General features: G+C 35.6%; 1 protein-coding gene across 2 annotated transcripts in view; it reads left to right on the top strand.

The window, feature by feature from the left end:
* KLHL1 (kelch like family member 1) overlaps positions 1–19,590 on the top strand; it is a 422,746-nt gene that overhangs the window by 374,966 nt on the left and 28,190 nt on the right. For both annotated transcript variants that reach the window (XM_068526655.1, XM_068526654.1), the window contains one exon: positions 3,630–3,792. In XM_068526655.1, coding sequence (XP_068382756.1) covers positions 3,630–3,792 — 163 coding nt within the window. The remainder of the gene's footprint in view (positions 1–3,629; positions 3,793–19,590) is intronic.

Here is a 19,590-nt window from a genome sequence, read left to right as displayed (position 1 = left end):
TAAATCCCATTTGATCATGGTGTATGATCCTTTTAATGTGCTGGATTCTGTCTGCTATTATTTTGTTGAGGATTTTTGCATCTATATTCATCAGAGATATTGGTCTGTAATTTTCTTTTTGTAGTATCTTTGTCTGGTTTTTGTATCAGGGTGATGGTGGCCTCGTAGAATGAGTTTGGGAGTGTTCTTTCCTCTGCAATATTTTGGAAGAGTTTGAGAAACATGGTTGTTAGCTTTCCTCTAAATATTTGATAGAATTCACTTGTGAAGCCATCTGGTGCTGAACTTTGTTTGTTGGAAGATTTTTAATCACAGTTTCAATTTCATTACTTGTGATTGGTCTGTTCATATTTTCTATTTCTTCCTGGTTCAGTCTTGGAAAGTTATACCTTTCTAATAATTTGTCCATTTCTTCCAGGTTGCCCATTTTATTGGCATAGAGTTGCTTGTAGTAGTCTCTTAGGATGCTTTGTATTTCTGTGGTGTCCGTTGTAACTTCTCCTTTTTCATTTCTGATTGTATTGATTTGAGTCCTCTCCCTCTTTTTCTTGATGAGTCTGGCTAAAGTTTTATCAATTTTTTTTATCTTCTCAAAGAACCAGCTTTTAGTTTTATTGATCTTTGTTATTTTTTGTTAATTTCTATTTTGTTTATTTCTGCTCTGATCTTTATGATTTCTTTCCTTGTACTAACTTTGGGTTTTGTTTGTTCTTTCTCTAGTTCCTTTAGGTGTAATGTTAGATTGTTTATTTGAGATTATTCTTGTTTCTTGAGGTAGTATTATATTGTTGTAAACATCCCTCTTAAACTGCTTTTGCTGCATCCCATAGGTTTTGGGTAGTCATATTCTCATTGTCATTTATTTCTAGGTATTTTTTTTTTTTATTTTGTCTTTGATTTCTACAGTGATTTCTTGGTTATTTAGTAACATATTGTTTAGCCTCCATGTGTTTGTGGTTTTTTCCTTTTTTTCCCCTGTAATTTATTTCTAATCTCATAACGTTGTGGTTGCAAAAGATGCTTGATATGATTTCAATTTTCTTAAATTTACCGAGGCTTGATTTATGACCCAAGATGTGATCTATCCTGGACAAGGTTCCGTTTGCACTTGAGAATAAAGTGTAATCTGCTGTTTTCAGTTGGAATGTTCTATAAATATCAATTAAATATATTTGGTCTATTGTGTCATTTAAAGCTTGTGTTTCCTTGTTAATTTTCTGACAGGATGATCTGTCCATTGGTGAAAGGAAGGTTTTAAAGTCCCGCACTATTATTGTGTTACTGTCAATTTCCTCTTTAATAGCTGTTAGCATTTGCCTTATACATTGAGGTGCTCCTATGTTGGATGCATATATATTTATAATTGTTATACCTTCTTCTTCAATTGCTCCATTGATCATTATGTAGTGTCCTTCCTTGTCTCTGGTAACATTCTTTATTTTAAAGTCTATTTTTTATCTGATATGAGTATTGCTATTCCAGCTTTCTTTTGATTTCCATTTGCATGGAATATCTTTTTCCATCCCCTCACTTTCAGTCTGTATGTGTCCCTAGGTCTGAAGTCGGTCTCTTTTAGACAGCATATATATGGGTCTTGTTTTTGTATCCATTCAACAAGCCTGTTTCTTTTGGTTAGAGCACTTAATTCATTCACTTCATTCACATTTAAGGTAATTATCGATATGCATGTTCCCATTACCATTTTCTTAATTGTTTTGGGTTTGTTTTTGTAGGTCCTATTCTTGTCTTGTGTTTCTCACTTGGAGAAGTTCCTTCATCGTTTGTTGTAGAGCTGGTCAGGTGGTGCTGAATTCTCTTAGTTTTTGCTTGTCTTAAAGCTTTTGATTTCTCCATCGAATCTGAATGAGATCCTTGCCACGTAGAGTAATCTTGGTTGTAGGTTCTTCCCTTTCATCACTTTAAATATTTCATGCCACTCCCTTCTGGCTTGTAGAGTTTCTTCTAAGAATTCAGCTGTTAACTTTATGAGAGTTCCCTTGTATGTTATTTGTCATTTTTCCCTTGCTGCTTTTAAGAATTTTTCTTTGTCTTTAATTTTTGTCAATTTGATTACTATGTGTCTTGGCGTGTTTCTCCTTGGGTTTATCCAGCCTGGACTTTCCTGGCTATTTCCTTTCCTATGTTAGGGAAGTTTTCAACTATAATCTCTTCAAATATTTCCTTTGACCCTTTCTTTTTCTCTTCTCCTCTGGGACCCCTATAATGCAAATGTTGGTGCATTTAATGTTGCCCCAGAGGTCTCTTAGGCTGTCTTCATTGGTTTTCATTCTTTTTTCTTTATTCTCTTCCGCAGCAGTGAATTCCACCATTCTGTCTTCCAGATCACTTATCCGTTCTTCTGCCTCAGTTATTCTGCTATTGATTCCTTCTAGTGTATTTTTCATTTCAGTTATTGTATTGTTTGTCTCTGTTTGTTTGTTCTTTAATTCTTCTAGCTCTTTGTTAAACATTTCTTGCATCTTCTCGATCTTTGCCTCCATTCTTTTTCTGAGGTCCTGGGTCATCTTCACTATCATTATTCTGAATTATTTTTCTGAAACTTTGCCTATCTCCACTTCATTTATTTGTTTTTCTGCGGTTTTATCTTGTTCCTTCATCTGATACATAGTCCTCTGCCTTTTCATTTTGTCTTTCTGTGAATGTGGTTTTTGTTCCACAGGCTGCAGGTTTGTAGTTCTTCTTGCTTCTGCTGTCTGCCCTCTGGTGGAAGAGGCTATCTAAGAGGCTTGTGCAAGCTTCCTGATAGGAGGGACTGGTGGTGCGTAGAGTTGGGTGTTGCTCTGGTGGGCAGAGTTCAGTAAAAGTTTTATCCACTTGTCTGCCAATGGGTGGGGCTGAGTTCCCTCCGTGTTGGTTGTTTGGCCTGGGGCAACCCAGCACTGGTGCCTACAGGCTTTTTGACGGAGTTAATGGTGGACTCCAGTAGAGCTCACACCAAGGAATACTTCCCAGAACTTCTGCTGCCAGTGTCCTTGTCCCCACGGTGAGCCACAGCCACCCCCTGACTCTGCAGGAGACCCTCTAACACTAGGAGGTAGGTCTGTTTCAGTCTCCTATGGGGTCACTGCCCCTTCCTGCTGGGTCCTGATGTGCACAATACTTTGTGTGTGCCCTCCAAGAGTGGAGTCTCTGTTTCCCCTAGCACTGTCGAAGCGCTGCAGTCAAATCCTGCTAGCTTTCAAAATCTGATTCTCTGTGAATTACTCCTCCTGTTGTCAGAGTCCCAAGTTGGGAAGCCTGACGTGTGCCTCAGAACCTTCACTCCAGTGGGTGGACTTCTGTGGTATAATTGTTCTCCAGTTTGTGAGTCACCAACCCAGGAATTATGGGATTTGACTTTATTGTGATTGCACCCCTCCTTCCATCTCATTGTGGCTTTTCCTTTGTCTTTGGATGTAGGGTATCTTTTTTGGTGAGTTCCAGTGACCTCCTGTCAATGATTGTTCAGCAGTTAGCTGTGATTCCAGTGCTCTCACAAGAGGGAGTTGCAATTGTTTCTTAACTGCTAGAACCTATTCTGAATGGCATCATAATTTTTACTACTAATTTGATTTTAGAAACTCACTGTGGAATAAATCCATTCGGTTTTCATTTCTCCCATGTTTCAGGTGTGACGGTACTAGAAGGACCTATCTATGCCGTTGGAGGCCATGATGGCTGGAGCTATCTGAACACAGTGGAGAGGTGGGATCCTCAGAGTCAGCAGTGGACATTTGTAGCTAGTATGTCAATTGCCCGAAGCACAGTTGGTGTGGCAGCATTGAATGGCAAGTGAGTAGACTTTCCTTTCTTATTTGAAAAAAAAGTTTTTGAGTGAATATTGTTTTAAAAATAGCATTTAGTAAACTGCTTTGATAAAATACTTAAATCTTTTGTTTTTGATTTTTTTTTTTAAGTTTAGACTTCATGGATCATTGACATATCAAGACTACATATTTTTCTGATTGTCCCTTCTTATAAAATAAAAACCAAAACTTCTTTACAATAACTGTTTTTTTTTTAAAGTATCACATATATTTCATGGGAATTATGTGAACTAACGATCTGCATATTTATATCCTTTCTGGTAAAATAGTCTGAGGAGCCTTCAAAAGACTATTAAAAATTTGGTACTTAATATATTTTTTTGCATGATTGTATGTCTCTTCACTTTTCTCCTTTCCATTCCTATCACCCTAAACGGGGAATTTTCAAACACAACACTGTTGATATTTTGAGTCAGATAATTGTTTGTTTGGTGCAGGGCTCTGTCCTGTGCATTGTACAGTGTTTAGCAGCAGACTGGCTTTTATCTACTAGATACCAACTGCAACACCCTGCCCAATGTGGTAACCAAAAAAGTCCCTCTGGGGTGGCAAAAATACACTCCCTCTCACTGCCATGAGAAACTCTACCCTAAAAAAGCTAATAACACCTCTGGTTTGAAAAACAGCAAAAGCTTCCAATCTGTTTACTTGTCTTTCCACTAAAGTCCATTTGCTAAAGCTGCCACAGCTGCTTAACAAATGCAAGTAATATTTCAGTCCTCTTCAAGAACTTCTCTTTACAATTAGAACACAATGCCTATCTTTACCTAAAGGGACCTACTGGATCTTGTTTCTGCCTATTCTACATTTTTTCTCTGTACATCAGCCAAATTGCCCTTTTATCTTTGCTTCAAATATAGCAGCTCTAACCAAACTTAGTCCCTTTGAATGTGCTCTTTTCTTTGAGATGCTGTTCCTACCCATCATCACGTGTCTGGGTTTTTCTCATTTTTCAGATTTCATCTCAAAATTTGTCCACAAAGAAAGTTATTTACTATTCATCCTATTAAAATAAACCACCCTGCACACTATCCCAAACTGCTTACTGTTCTTAAAATTACGTACATTACTGTTTTCTCTTTTTACTAGATATACATGTTTAATGAATGTTGGACTTCAATTTTCATTTAGGTTTATTTGATGCCTAAAATTGTATTCTTAGTGTCATGTATACTTCCTGAGAATCCATTTAGGATTTTGCCTGGAAATAAATATTTACATATTAATTAGAGAAAATGTTAGATCTATACATTTGAAATCTTTTCGTCTGAAAATGTGATCTTACTTTTATCTCTTAAAATTAGTCTCTATGTATTTTAGTGGTTTTAATTTAGGTATAGGTTTAGTATTTTCTTTCTGAGTTTTATTCACACTTATTTGTATTTTTGAACATTTTAGATATTATATTTTAGTTTATATATTTGTATGTGTTAATAATTATACATTTATAGTACACTGGAGAAGAAAGTTTAAGTATCTATGTTTATAATAACCATCTTACTAAATGCATGTATCAGTTAGTTTTTTGATTTATAATAATAGATTTTCTAGGAAGATAAACATGGTAAACTAATAATGAAACTTTGTCACTTCCTTCTTAATATTTATGTTTATTTCCTTTTTATTGTATTGTTTTTATTTTTAGAATAGTGATATAAATAGTAGTGATATTGGGTGACCTCGTTTATGTCTTTTAATTGGAAAGACTTTAATGCTTTATAGTCTGTGTGATATTAGTTGCTATTTGAGATACTTATACCATGTGGTGTCAAGGGCAAGATCTTGTCATTGCCTGTAGTTTCACTAATGGAGATTTTATTTTAAAAAATCAACCTTGGTATAATGTTTTATTAAATTCTTTCTAAAAATGTATAAACTTATATTTTCCTTATTTGATCTATTAATATGGTGATTTACATAAATATTATAATTGTAAATCATTATTACATACTTAAAATAAAACCAACTTATCCATGTTGCATTATTCATTTAGTATTTTGTTGCATTCTATAGTCTATGATTTTTCATCTATGTTTGGTCTACATATCTTTTGAAAAACCATTTCATAATATTTTCCATTATGATATGAAGCTTGTCTTAGCATAATAACATCATAACATGAATTGAGAAGCTTTCTACAATTTATCTGCTATAAGCATCTACAAACATGGGAAGTATATATTCTTGAACATGACAAATGATAGAAAAAATTATATGTATATTATCATATATATTCCCTTTAAAAGTTATATTTTACTGAGATTCTAAAATTTAGCAGAAGGCAGTTGTACCTTACTTCTAATCCTATGACTATTAATAATAATCCATCTTATATTGTTATATCTTCTTTTGTACTGTTATTAACCTCCTAATTTGTTATTTTTAGGTGTTAGCATTATTACTAATTTTGTCTTATCTTAGGTTTTGTCAGTATCATTATTTGGTTTTGTTTTTGTCTTTAATCAAATGTGTGCATAGAGTAAAGTTATACTTGTTTCCTCTCTTGTTTTCTTATTCATTAATTTGCACTTGGCTCAGTTTTATTTAATATGTCTTGAAATTCAGAATTTAACAAAAGATAGTATTAATAATTGTTTCTGCAGTTTATTCTTCTTTAATATATCAAAATTATCATTTTAACTGTTTCCATTTCTTGCTTATTAAGAATAGTTTGGTTGTGAACATCCTCACTTATATATGTCCTTTGTGAGCATGCATACAAATTTTAGCTGAGCGTAGACCTGGAACTGCGATTGCTAGGCTATACGGTATTCTTGTGTTCAGGCTTAAGGGATAATTCCCAGAAGATTTTGAAAGTGTTTTCCTAATTTATGTACATATTCACACTGTACTAGAGTTCTAGATACTGATTTGGTAATGCCAGTTTTTATCTTTTATGGTTTTTATCTATTCTGGTAGATAATGCTATCACATTCAGTTAATGACTGAGATTGTGCACCTTTTATATACTTATTAACAATTTTATATCTTCTGGCTGAAGTATATATTAAAGTCTTTTTCCTGTTTCCATTTGGGTTTCTGTCTTTTTCATTTTGCCTTGTAGAGTTCTTCATATGTTCTAGAAATTATTTCTAGGTAAATATATCTCACTTTATTAGTAGTAGTATATTACTATTACTACTACTATTATTTTCCAGGAAGGATATGTTGATTATATAATTTATTAAACTTTATGTCTAAAAGGAATTTTCCTATGTCTTCACACATTTGTTGTAAATTGGCTTGAGTAATTTAATGTCACAGCCTTGTATCGTTATAGTTAAGTAGATATTATATACTTACTTATCTTCTGTCATTTTTTTTAAGGGAGATGTGTGGTAAGTCCAGTAGTTTTTCATCTTTAATATGTTTTTATATCTCATTCTTATAGATGTTTTGACTATATTTCTACCAGTTAGGGTACAGTCAAGAGACAGAAACCACTCCAGCCATTTATCAGTGATTCTATATAATCTAATATAAAGATTTGTTAAGTAGATATAAAAATTAGCTAGTTAACCAAAAAGTCAACAAGAGAACACTATATCATAAATGTATCAACTAAAGGAAACAGCTACCACCCCTAGTGTTGGAAAACAAAAGAAGAAATTGTAGTTATTAAGATTTAGAAAATCAGAGGAGAGTCCCTATGCAGTTGAAATCCAGACATTTGTGACTGGACCTCTGCTTAGCCAGAGCTGGCATCTCTGACATGAAAGAGGGGCCCCTTGGCCTGGGACTCGAAGCTCTGAGGAGGTGGTGCCAGTCTGCTGGTGTTGATGGCTCTGAGTGGTCTCAATAAGGCCAATTTTGCAAGTTCTGCAAAATGGCAATTGGATGCAACTGGATGCAGGAAAAAAAGATGGGGTGACACAGGAACAGGAAATGAGCAGAAAGGAGCAAGACCCTTCCTCCTCTAGTCTTTCAGTCTCCCTCCAGCATCCATTAACGTCACATCCTAAAAGAAGGAACCAGGTGGCAAAGCAGAAACGTGGTTTGCAGAGTTCCAGCCCTCGTATCAAAAAGCAGAGTACGGGAGAATGTGGGTCTGCGAGATAAGAGCTTAACTACTGGCATGTTCTTCTCCAATTTCAAAATGTTTACCAGGGTATAACCTGATGGCTGCTTTTCATTCTTTTAACTTAATATTTGGAGATTCATTTGAACAATCTCAATGATGTTTTTATTTTACTAAGGAAAGTTTTTGTCTACTGAGGATTGGTTTTTGTTTGATTCCTTTTCCATTATTCTAGTTCTTTGGTTTTGGGATATATATTTTAGTATGTATTTATGTTAATGATTGTGTGTGTCTTTGAGCACTCATTTCTTTTCCATAAACAGTTTTTCTCCTCAGTAATTTTATTTCTTTTCCACTTAACTTGGGAAATTTTTTCTGTATTTTATGGTTAATCATTGCCATTTTACTTATGAATTTTACTGTTTCCAGTGCATACATAATCTGTATTTTAATTTTCCATATATGATATACTTATTTGACAGCTCTCTTTCCTATCTGCCTCATATTCATCTTATTTCAATTGAGGATACTCCCTTATTGTTTTACCTTAAAAATCTCTTGTATCACTAAATGTATATTTTCTTAAATTGCTTTTGAGAGTACATTTAGTGACTTTTTCTCACCACTTACGCTGATGCTAATTTATAGATTCATCTCTTATATCCTTTAGGAAATGGGTATCTTATTGACATAGCAAATTTGCTCAACAAAGATGAGAAGTATCTTTACCCTTTCCTTATATTATTCATTTGTTACATTATTCTGTAATGAGAAGACATACATACACACACAACACACACAACACACCCAAGACATGCACACTTTATTTTAAAGTTTTAATATATTACTTATCTTATTCTAGATTTTTTATAATTACTTTGCATTATAGTTTTGTGACCCTTCCTTAATATTTTACTGTGAGATATCTTTATATATATGTGTTTTGTTACAAATCTCCAAACTTAATCAGAAATAAATGGGATAAAAATTTAATAAATATAATATTTAATGGATAGTCCTGTAGCAAATTTTCACATGTTATTATAACTGAATTTTTTAATCCAATTTCTTCCCTTTTAAATTAGCTTTATATGGAATTCATCATTTGTATAATTTTGTGGTCCTTGTATCTTTTTGGTCAGCTAGGATATTTAATATCCTAAGAAATCCTGTTTTACTCTAACAACATTCTTCATACCAAATATCAGAGTGTGAGAGTATTTAAAGTTTTTGTTCTTAAAATTGTTTACATTTTAATTAAGTACATTTTCCCAAATTTTAACCCCATTTTATGAAAATGTTTGGAATGATTTCATTTTTACTTCAAATAATCTTTATCCTTTAAATCAGAATAGTATAGACCTCATTTGGGTTATTTTTTAATTCCCCTGAGTGTGATTTAATGGCCTCAAAATTCTGTGGTTTAATGACTTTCTTTTAATGTCTGGTTGCTTTTCCTGTTTTACTCAGAGAAAAACATAATCACTAGAAAGTGACCTTTCACTTCAGATCCACAGCAGAAAATTGTTTCAACATCACCCTCTGACAGCTGTTTATTTTTCTCTCACCTCTACTGACATGACTTTTTTTCCCGCTTGCTTAATTTTCACATCTCACTAATGTGTCATTCTAACCTGACTGTTGCTTCTCTGAATATTATTTTGAATAATTTTCCCAATTAAGGCTAATAAAAACCAGTGAACAGCCCTCTTGAGTTTAGATTATTCATGATACCTTTTGTTGTGGAAAAACAAGGCATTGGTTCGTGGCTTAAAATTAATGAGTGTATTCTGATGGATTCAAGAGCAAAATTATATCAATTTTATGAAACATTTTGGTCAGTCATCCAATGACACAGATTAAGCTAAGTCGTAGATATATCATCTTAGGCCAGCACAGCCACAGACTTACTTGATGCATAAAGGAAATACAACAAAACAGTAAATAGACATTCTGGTGTGGCGAGTGACCATATAAAACCTCAGACTCTCCAAATAATATCACACTAGTAATTATTTTTGTTTCTTATTTGCTCTGTGCCTTAGCTTTGTTCTTTCAAACTTTGTAACTAAAAGGTCTTTCTGGTTTGTTTCCCTTTATTTCCTGAGTAAGCTCAAAAAGCAGATACTTATACTGCCTGAGCACATCCATAAATAGTCCTGAATTTTAATAAATGTATGCTCTGGTCCTTGGAGAATCTGCAAAACAGATTTTAAAAACTGTGTTTGTTTCGTGATTCACCATGGCAAAACTGATTTACTCAGTCATTCAAAACCTCATGTTAATAATACACATGAAGAAGCTGCTATTTCTGTGCAGTCTGAAGTTTAAACAGTTTGAAATATCATGAGAACAGGAGTCATGTCTGTTGTTTTCTCCAGTACAACCGAATATCTAGCACTGTACCTTATTATGCCTCAAGCCCTGTCACTTACGTGGTGCTCTCTAAGACCATTTCTATTTTTGTATCCAAACTTTGATATTCTTTTTCTTAAAAATGAACCCAAAATTGTAAAAGCTTTCCTATGATAAACATATCACCAAATGCAAGTTCATGTGCCTGAGGCACAGTGAGGCCAAACAAAACAAAACATCAGAGTTAAGAGCAGAGAAACCTTTATTGCACGGCTATGCAAGGAGATGGGTAGTTCATGCCCCTCAAAACCTCAAACTCCCTGAAGGATTTCAGCAATGTATTTTTAAAGGCAAGGTGAGGAAGGGGCGTGGTTGGTTGTTGCAAACTTCTTGGTACGGGAATCCTTTGTTCTTGCAGCTGTCCACATAGATCAGGCCAAGATGTTCCTGTAAACCACCAGCAAGACAAATGTTAATCTCTGTTCTGAAACATTTTATCTCTATATGAATGGAAAAGTGTCATACCCTTAAAGATCAGAGCTTTGAGAATGGGTCAATCCATATGTTTCAAGCTATAGGCAACATTCTTAACTCAAGCAAAAGCAATAGAATACAAAGGTTAAAGTACAAGAAACATTTAATGTGGAGTCAGATTTGTTCTTCCCTATTATAAGCAGTTTGTATTAAAATTGTATTATCTTAGATTCACACATTTAAAAAAAATCACTTGTTTGCTGAGTCTCGCTGAGGGCTGTTAATAGCCTTAGGAGGTTTGTGATTTGCCTTCTGGAAGAAATGATTTCTAATCTGGAACTTGACTGATTTATCAGATTTGCAGAAAGTGAGGAAGAATTGCAATGAGAAGGAACAAGCTGTGTCCAGTTCCTGAGTGTGAATTGCAAACAAAAGGAGGAAAAGTTGAGTTTAGCTGGAATATAATGAGGAAGAGTGGCCCCAATAGATTGAATAGAAAGCCAGCCTCTAGGTCATAGCAACTTGGCTAAGGTAAAAATATTATAAAAGGTTTAAAAAAGGGCAGCGACATGGTTGTATTTCAATTTTGTAAAAGTCACTCTGGCTGAAGAATAATTTATAATTGCTCAAGGAAACTATAAAATTATTAGAATCTCATCACAAAAGTAGACTGGCTGAGATGCATTCCAGTGGTTCAAAGGGATTACTTGATAAATCATGCCTCAGAATTAAAACATATAGCAACAGAATGTTACTGACCAGGGTTCTTGGCCTCCTCAATCAATAGAAATTGATAAGAGGCCAGGCAAGAAATTCAGGCAAGGCTTTATTGGGGTTCTTGCTGCAGCAGGAGGGAGTGAAAACAAGTAACAGTTTTCCTTGCTTGCTCCATGAGCCAGGGCGAGCTGGTTCTTTATATGGGATACAGGTGGGTCCAGGATTGGGCCGGAGAGGTGGCTTGGGTGGTCTGTCCACCCCCTTGGTGGTGCTGTGTGCAAGGTGCATATGCAGTACCCTGCTTTTGCTCCCAACACCCTGTTTTTTGGGAGGTTTTAGTCTTTTTGTATCTTCTTGTTCATAATTTGCCCCAACTGTACATGCATGCAGCTATTTTTAATCCCTTATAGTTTCTTTGTATTTTGCTGCTGGAAGAGACATTTGTCCAGGTGCAAGCACTGCAGCAAAGGGTCCAGGTCCCAGCCTGTCTTACGAGCACTGCAGCAAGGGTCTCAAGACCCAGCCTATCTCAAGAAGACAATTCATTTTGGCTCCCTACTTGAGCATAGCTACTGCCAAACTCCTTAATTTAGAATTCAGTGGTTTTATGAAACAGACCTCTCTTTCCTTCTCCAGTCTTCTCTCTTAACCACCTGCCTTACAGCCACCCTATGTCCCAAACATAAAGAACGGCTTGATTGTTCACACTCTTTTGCATTTTTACATACTCATCTCTCTCCCCAGATTTCCCTTCCATTTTTTTCTTAATAACTTGTGACTGTCCACTGCCCTTTTAGTTTCTCTCCTCAGATTTTCATCTGGTCTTTGGATACATTTGAAAACTCTCTAGAGTAACAGCCTAACACAACTCTAGATCTCTATGTGTGTTAAATTCCATGTGGCAAGAATGGTACTAAGAGAATTCAGTTTATTGTACTTGAGAACAATAGTGTAAGAAAGCATTAAAAATATATTAAGATGTGCCTTTACCTAAATAAAACCTAAGTGAGATCCTTTATAATATCTCCATCACCCAAAGCCTAGTTTAATCTGTACCTTTTCCATTAACCCTTTAAAATTCACCGATTTAAAAATAATTGTTCCGTCTTTTGCATTCCCAAGACACAGGATTGATACTTTTCTCTGCAATTTGTCAATATCTTATTTAAGCTGAACTTAAACAGGTGCCTTTTCTTTGACAGCTTCCATTCATATATCATTCTGTTTCAAGAATTGGAAATGAGTGCTTTCTTCACTCATTTTTAAAATATTTACAAATAGGTACTTGCTATGATGATATATCAGAGAAAATAAATCAAATCTGCCCTCAGTGAGCTTACATTATATTAATAAGGGAAATAAGAAACATCAAAAGAAAGAAATTCAGAATTGTAATAGGTGTAGAGTGGGAGTTGGCAAGGAAACATGGAGGGATTAAAATTGAAGTGACCATTTCTACCAGGTTTTGGGTTAGTAAATTCTACTAAATTGGGTAGGATGCAATTCATTAACCTAAATTAATTTCTGTATTTATAATTGTCAGAGACGTTTTAGGAAATATAGGTACGTTCTAATAAATAAAGGTAAGTGGGTTCTGTTAGCCATATGTTATAATGACAGCAAGTCCATTTTGTTTGGGGCAGCAAATTATGCTCAGGGACTGAGATTGTCTTTGCCAGAAGTTTAAAAACAACTTCACTGTAGGAATTTCACAAACCGATAGCATACAGGGTCATGTCTCTTAATAAGCCAATAAAGAAATAACACACCCATGATAGATTAAATACACTATTGTTCCAGGCAAGGGGAGAAGATAGAAATAAAGTCCAAATTTACTTGAAGTGTACTCTTTTATTTTTTTTTTTTTTTTGGTCTTTATTTTATTTATTTATTTATTTTTAAACATCTTTATTGGAGTATAATTGCTTTACAATGGTGTGTTAGTTTCTGCTTTATAACAAAGTGCATCAGTTATACATATACATATGTTCCCATATCTCTTACCTCTTGCGTCTCCCTTCCTCACACGCTCCGTATCCCACGCCTCTAGGTAGTCACAAAGCACCGAACTGTTCTCCCTGTGCTATGCGGCTGCTTCCTACTAGCTATCTATTTTACATTTGGTAGTGTATATATGTCCATGCCACTCTCTCACCCTGTCACATCTTACCCCTCCCCCTCCCCATATCCTCAAGTCCATTCTCTAGTAGGTCTCTGTCTTTATTCCTGTCTTGCCACTACGTTCTTCATGACCTTTTCTTTTTTTTTTCCTTAGATTCCATATATATGTGTTAGCATACTGTATTTGTTTTTCTCTTTCTGACTTACTTCACTCTGTATGACACACTCTAACTCCATCCACCTCACTACAAATAACTCCATTTCATTTCTTTTTATGGCTGAGTAATATTCCATTGTATATATGTGCGACATCTTCTTTATCCATTCATCCGATGATGGACACTTAGGTTGCTTCCATGTCCTGGCTATTGTAAATAGAGCTGCTATGAACATTTTGGTACATGACTCTTTTTGAATGATGGTTTTCTCAGGGTATATGACCGGTAGTGGGCTTGCTGGGTCATATGCTAGTTCTAGTTTTAGTTTTTTAAGGAACCTCCACACTGTTCTCCATAGTGGCTGTATCAATTTACATTCCCACCAACAATGCAAGAGTGTTCCCTTTTCTCCACACCCTCTCCAGCATTTATTGTTTCTAGATTTTTTGATGATGGCCATTCTGACCGGTGTGAGATGATATCTCATTGTAGTTTTGATTTGCATTTCTCTAATGATTAATGATGTTGAGCATTCTTTCATGTGTCTGTTGGCAATCTGTGTATCTTCTTTGGAGGAATGTCTATTTAGGTCTTCTGCCCATTTTTGGATCGGGTTGTTTGTTTTTTTGTTATTGAGCTGCATGAGCTGCTTATAAATCTTGGAGATTAATCCTTTGTCAGTTGCTTCATTTGCAAGTATTTTCTCCCATTCTGAGGGTTGTCTTTTGGTCTTGTTTATGGTTTCCTTTGCTGTGCAAAAGCTTTTAAGTTTCATTAGGAACCATTTGTTTATTTGTGTTTTTATTTCCACTTCTCTAGGAGCTGGGTCAAAAAGGATCTTTCTGTGATTTATGTCATAGAGTGTTCTGCCTATGTTTTCCTCTAAGAGTTTGATAGTGTCTGGCCTTACACTTAGGTCTTTAATCCATTTTGAGTTTATTTTTGTGTATGGTGTCAGGGAGTGTTCTAATTTCATACTTTTACATGTACCTGTTCAGTTTTCCCAGCACCACTTATTGAAGAGGTTGTCTTTTCTCCACTGTATATGCTTGCCTCCTTTATCAAAGATAAGCTGACCATATGTGACTGGGTTTATCTCTGGGCTTTCTATCCTGTTCCATTGATCTATGTTTCTGTTTTTGTGCCAGTACCAAACTGTCTTGATTACTGTAGCTTTGTAATATAGTCTGAAGTCAGGGAGCCTGATTCCTCCAGCTCCATTTTTCGATCACAAGAGTGCTTTGGCTATTCGGGGTCTTTTGTTTTTCCACACAAATTGCGAAATTTTTTGTTCTAGTTCTGTGAAAAATGCCCGTGGTAGTTTGATAGGGATTGCATTGAATCTGTAGATTGCTTTGGGTAGTAGAGTCATTTTCACAATGTTGATTCTTCCAATCCAAGAACATGGTATATCTCTCCATCTATTTGTATCATCTTTGATTTCTTTCATCAGTGTCTTATAATTTTCTGCATACATGTCTTTTGTCTCCTTAGGTAGGTTTATTCCTAGATATTTTATTCTTTTTGTTGCAATGGTAAATGGGAGTGTTTTCTTAATATCACTTTCAGATGTTTCATCATTAGTGTATAGGAATGCAAGAGATTTCTGTGCATTAATTTTGTATCCTGCTACTTTACCAAATTCATTGATTAGCTCTAGGAGTTTTCTGGTACCATCTTTAGGATTCTCTTTGTATAGTATCATGTCATCTGCAAACAGTGACAGCTTTACTTCTTTTCCGATTTGGATTCCTTTTATTTCTTTGTCTTCTCTGATTGCTGTGGCTAACACTTCCAAAACTATGTTGAATAATAGTGGTGAGAGTGGGCAACCTTGTCTTGTTCCTGATCTTAGTGGAAATGGTTTCAGTTTTTCACCATTGAGGACAATGTTGGCTGTGGGTTTGTCATATATGGCCTTTATTATGTTGAGGAAAGTTCCCTCTATGCCTACTTTCTGCAGGGCTTTTATCATAAATGGATGTTGAATTTTGTCGAAAGCTTCCTCTGCATCTATTGAGATGATCATATGGTTTTTCCCCTTCAGTTTGTTAATATGATGTATCACGATTGATTTGCTTATATTGAAGACTCATTTCATTCCTGGAATAAACCCCACTTGATCATGGTGTATGATCCTTTTAATGTGCTGTTGGATTCTGTTTGCTAGTATTTTGTTGAGGATTTTTGCATCTATGTTCATCAGTGATATTGGCCTGTAGTTTTCTTTCTTTGTGACATCTTTGTCTGGTTTTGGTATCAGGGTGATGGTGTCCTCATAGAATGAGTTGGGGAGTGCTCCTCCCTCTGCAATATTTTGGAAGAGTTTGAGATGGATAGGTTTTAGCCTTTCTGTAAATGTTTGAAGAATTTCCCTGTGAAGCCATCTGGTCCTGGGCTTTTTTTTGTTGGAAGATTTTTAATCACAGTTTCAATTTCAGTGCTTGTGATTGGTCTGTTCATATTTTCTATTTCTTCCTGGTTCAGTCTCTGCAGGTTGTGCATTTCTAAGAATCTCTCCATTTCTTCCAGGTTGTCCATTTTATTGGCATAGAGTTGCTTGTAGTAATCTCTCATGATCTTTTGTATTTCTGCAGTGTCAGTGGTTACTTCTCCTTTTTCATTTCTAATTCTATTGATTTGAGTCTTCTCCCTTTTTCTCTTGATGAGTCTGGCTAATGGTTTATCAATCTTGTTTATGTTCTCAAAGAACCAGCTTTTAGTTTTATTGATCTTTGCTATTGTCTCCTTCATTTCTTTTTCATTTATTTCTGATCTGATTTTTACGACTTCTTTCCTTCTGCTAACTTTGGGGTTTTTTTGTTCTTCTTTCTCTACTTGCTTTAGGTGCAAGGTTAGGTTGTTTATTCGAGATGTTTCCTGTTTCTTGATGTAGGCTTGTATTGCTATAAACTTCCCTCTTAGAACTGCTTTTGCTGCATCCCATAGGTTTTGGGTCATCGTGTCTCCATTGTCATTTCTTTCTAGGTATTTTTTGATTTCCCCTTTGATTTCTTCAGTGATCACTTTGTTATTAAGTAGTGTATTGTGTAGCCTCCATGTGTTTGTATTTTTTAAAGATCTCTTCCTGTAATTGATATCTAGTCTCATAACGTTCTGTTCGGAAAAGATACTTGATACGATTTCAATTTTCTTAAATTTATCAAGGCTTGATTTGTGACCCAAGATATGATCTATCCTGGAGAATGTTCCGTGAGCACTTGAGAAAAATGTGTATTCTGTTGTTTTTGGGTGGTATGTTCTACAAATATCAATTAAGTCCCTCTTGTTTAATGTATCATATAAAGCTTGTGTTTCCTTATTTATTTTCATTTCGGATGATCTGTCCATTGGTGAAAGTGGGGTGTTAAAGTCCCCTACTATGATTGTGTTACTGTCAATTTCCCCTTTTATGGCTGTTAGTATTAGCCTTATGCATTGAGGTGCTCCTATGTTGGGTGCATAAATATTTACAATTCTTATACCTTATTCTTGGATCGATACCTTGATCATTATATAGTGTCTTTCTTTCTCTCTTGTAATAGTCTTTATTTTAAAGTTTATTTTGTCTGATATGAGAATTGCTACTCCAGCTTTCTTTTGATTTCCTTTGGCATGGAATATCTTTTTCCATCCCCTCACTTTCAGTCTGTATGTGTCTCTAGGTCTGAAGTGGGTCTGTTGTAGACAGCATATATATGGGTCTTGTTTTTGTATCCTTTCAGCCAGTCTGTGTCTTTTGGTGGGAGCATTAAATCCATTTACATTTAAGGTAATTATCGATATGTATGTTCCTATCCCCATTTTCTTAAATGTTTTGGGTTTGTTATTGTAGGTGTTTTCCTTCTCTTGTGTTTCTTGCCTAGAGAAGTTCCTTTAGCATTTGTTGTAAAGCTGGTTCGGTTGTGCTGAACTCTCTCAGCTTTTGCTTGTCTGTAAAGGTTTTAATTTCTCCATCAAATCTGAATGAGATCCTTGCTGGGTAGAGTAATCTTGGTTGTAGGTTTTTCTCCTTCATCACTTTAAGTATATCCTGCCACTCCCTTCTGGCTTGCAGAGTTTCTGCTGAAAGATCAGCTGGTAACCTTATGAGGATTCCCTTGTGTGTTATTTGTTGTTTTTCCCTTGCTGCTTTTAATATGTTTTCTTTATATTTAATTTTTGATAGTTTGATTAATATGTGTCTTGGCGTGTTTTTCCTTGGATTTATCCTGTATGGGACTCTCTGTGCTTCCAGGACTTGATTAACTATTTCCTTTCCCATATTAGGGAAGTTTTCAACTATAATCTCAATCTCTTCAAGTATTTTCTCAGTCCCTTTCTTTTTCTCTTCTTCTTCTGGGACCCCTATAATTCGAATGTTGGTGCGTTTAATGTTGTCCCAGAGGTCTCTGAGACTGTCCTCAGTTCTTTTCATTCTTTTTTCTTTATTCTGCTCTGCAGTAGTTATTTCCACTATTTTATCTTCCAGGTCACTTATCCTTTCTTCTGCCTCAGTTATTCTGCTATTGATCCCATCTAGAGTATTTTTAATTTCATTTATTGTGTTTTTCATCGTTACTTGGTTCCTCTTTAGTTCTTCTACGTCCTTGTTAAATGTTTCTTGCATTTTGTCTATTCTATTTCCAAGATTTTGGATCATCTTTACTATCATTATTCTGAATTTTTTTTCAGGTAGACTCCCTATTTCGTCTTCATTTGTTAGGTCGGGTGTGTTTTGACCCTGCTCCTTCATCTACTGTGTGTTTTTTTGTCTTCTCATTTTGCTTATCTTACTGTGTTTAGGGTCTCCTTTTCACAGGCTGCAGGTTCGTAGTTCCCATTGTTTTTGGTATCTGTCCCCAGTGGCTAAGGTTGGTTCAGTGGGTTGTGTAGGCTTCCTGGTGGAGGGGACTAGTGCCTGTGTTGTGGTGGATGAGGCTGGATCTTGTCTTTCTGTTGGGCACGTCCACGTTTGGTGGTGTGTTTTGGGGTGTCTGTGGCCTTATTATGATTTTAAGCAGCCTCTCTGCTAATGGATGGGGCTGTGTTCCTGTCTTGCTAGTTGTTTGGCATAGGGTGTCCAGCACTGTAGCTTGCTGGTCGTTGAGTGAAGCTGTTTCTTGGTGTTGAGATGGAGATCTCTGAGAGATTTTCGCCATTTGGTATTACGTGGAGCTGGGAAGTCTCTTGTGGACCAGTGTCCTGAAGTTGGCTCTCCCACCTCAGAGGCACAGCCCTGATGCCTGGCTGGAGCACCAAGAGCCTTTCATCCACATGGCTCAGAATAAAAGGTTGAAAAGATAGAAAGAAAGTAAGAAAGAGGATAAAATAAAATAAAATAAAATAAAGCTATTATAATAAAAAATAAGAAAAAAATTATTAAGAATAAATTTATTAAGAAATTTTTTTTAATTTTTAAAAATAGAAAATAAGTTAAAAATTATTAAGAAAAATTTTATTAAGAAAAAACATTTTTTGGGGCTTCCCTGGTGGCGCAGTGGTTGAGAATCTGCCTGCCAAATGCAGGGGACACGGGTTCGAGCCCTGGTCTGGGAAGATCCCACATGCCACGGAGCAACTAGGCCCGTGAGCCACAACTACTGAGCCTGCGCGTCTGGAGCCTGTTCTCCGCAACGAGAGAGGCCGCGACAGTGAGAGGCCCGCGCACCGCGATGAAGAGTGGCCCCCACTTGCCACAACTAGAGAAAGCCCTCGCACAGAAACGAAGACCCAACACAGCCATAAATAAATAAATAAAGAAAGAAAGAAAGAAAGAAAGAAAGAAAGAAAAAACATTTTTTAAGTACAAAAAAAAAGAAAAAAAAACGGACGGACCGAACCCTAGGACAAATGGTGAAAGCAAAGCTATACAGACAAAATCTCACCCAGAAGCATATTCATATACACTCACAAAAAAAAGAAAAGGGGAAAATTAATA

This window comes from Eschrichtius robustus, chromosome 18, assembly GCF_028021215.1.
Source record: "Eschrichtius robustus isolate mEscRob2 chromosome 18, mEscRob2.pri, whole genome shotgun sequence".
Taxonomy (NCBI): Eukaryota; Metazoa; Chordata; class Mammalia; order Artiodactyla; family Eschrichtiidae; genus Eschrichtius; species Eschrichtius robustus.
The sequence above is the reverse complement of the archived record's forward strand: the minus strand, read 5'-3'. Positions and strand labels throughout refer to the sequence as shown.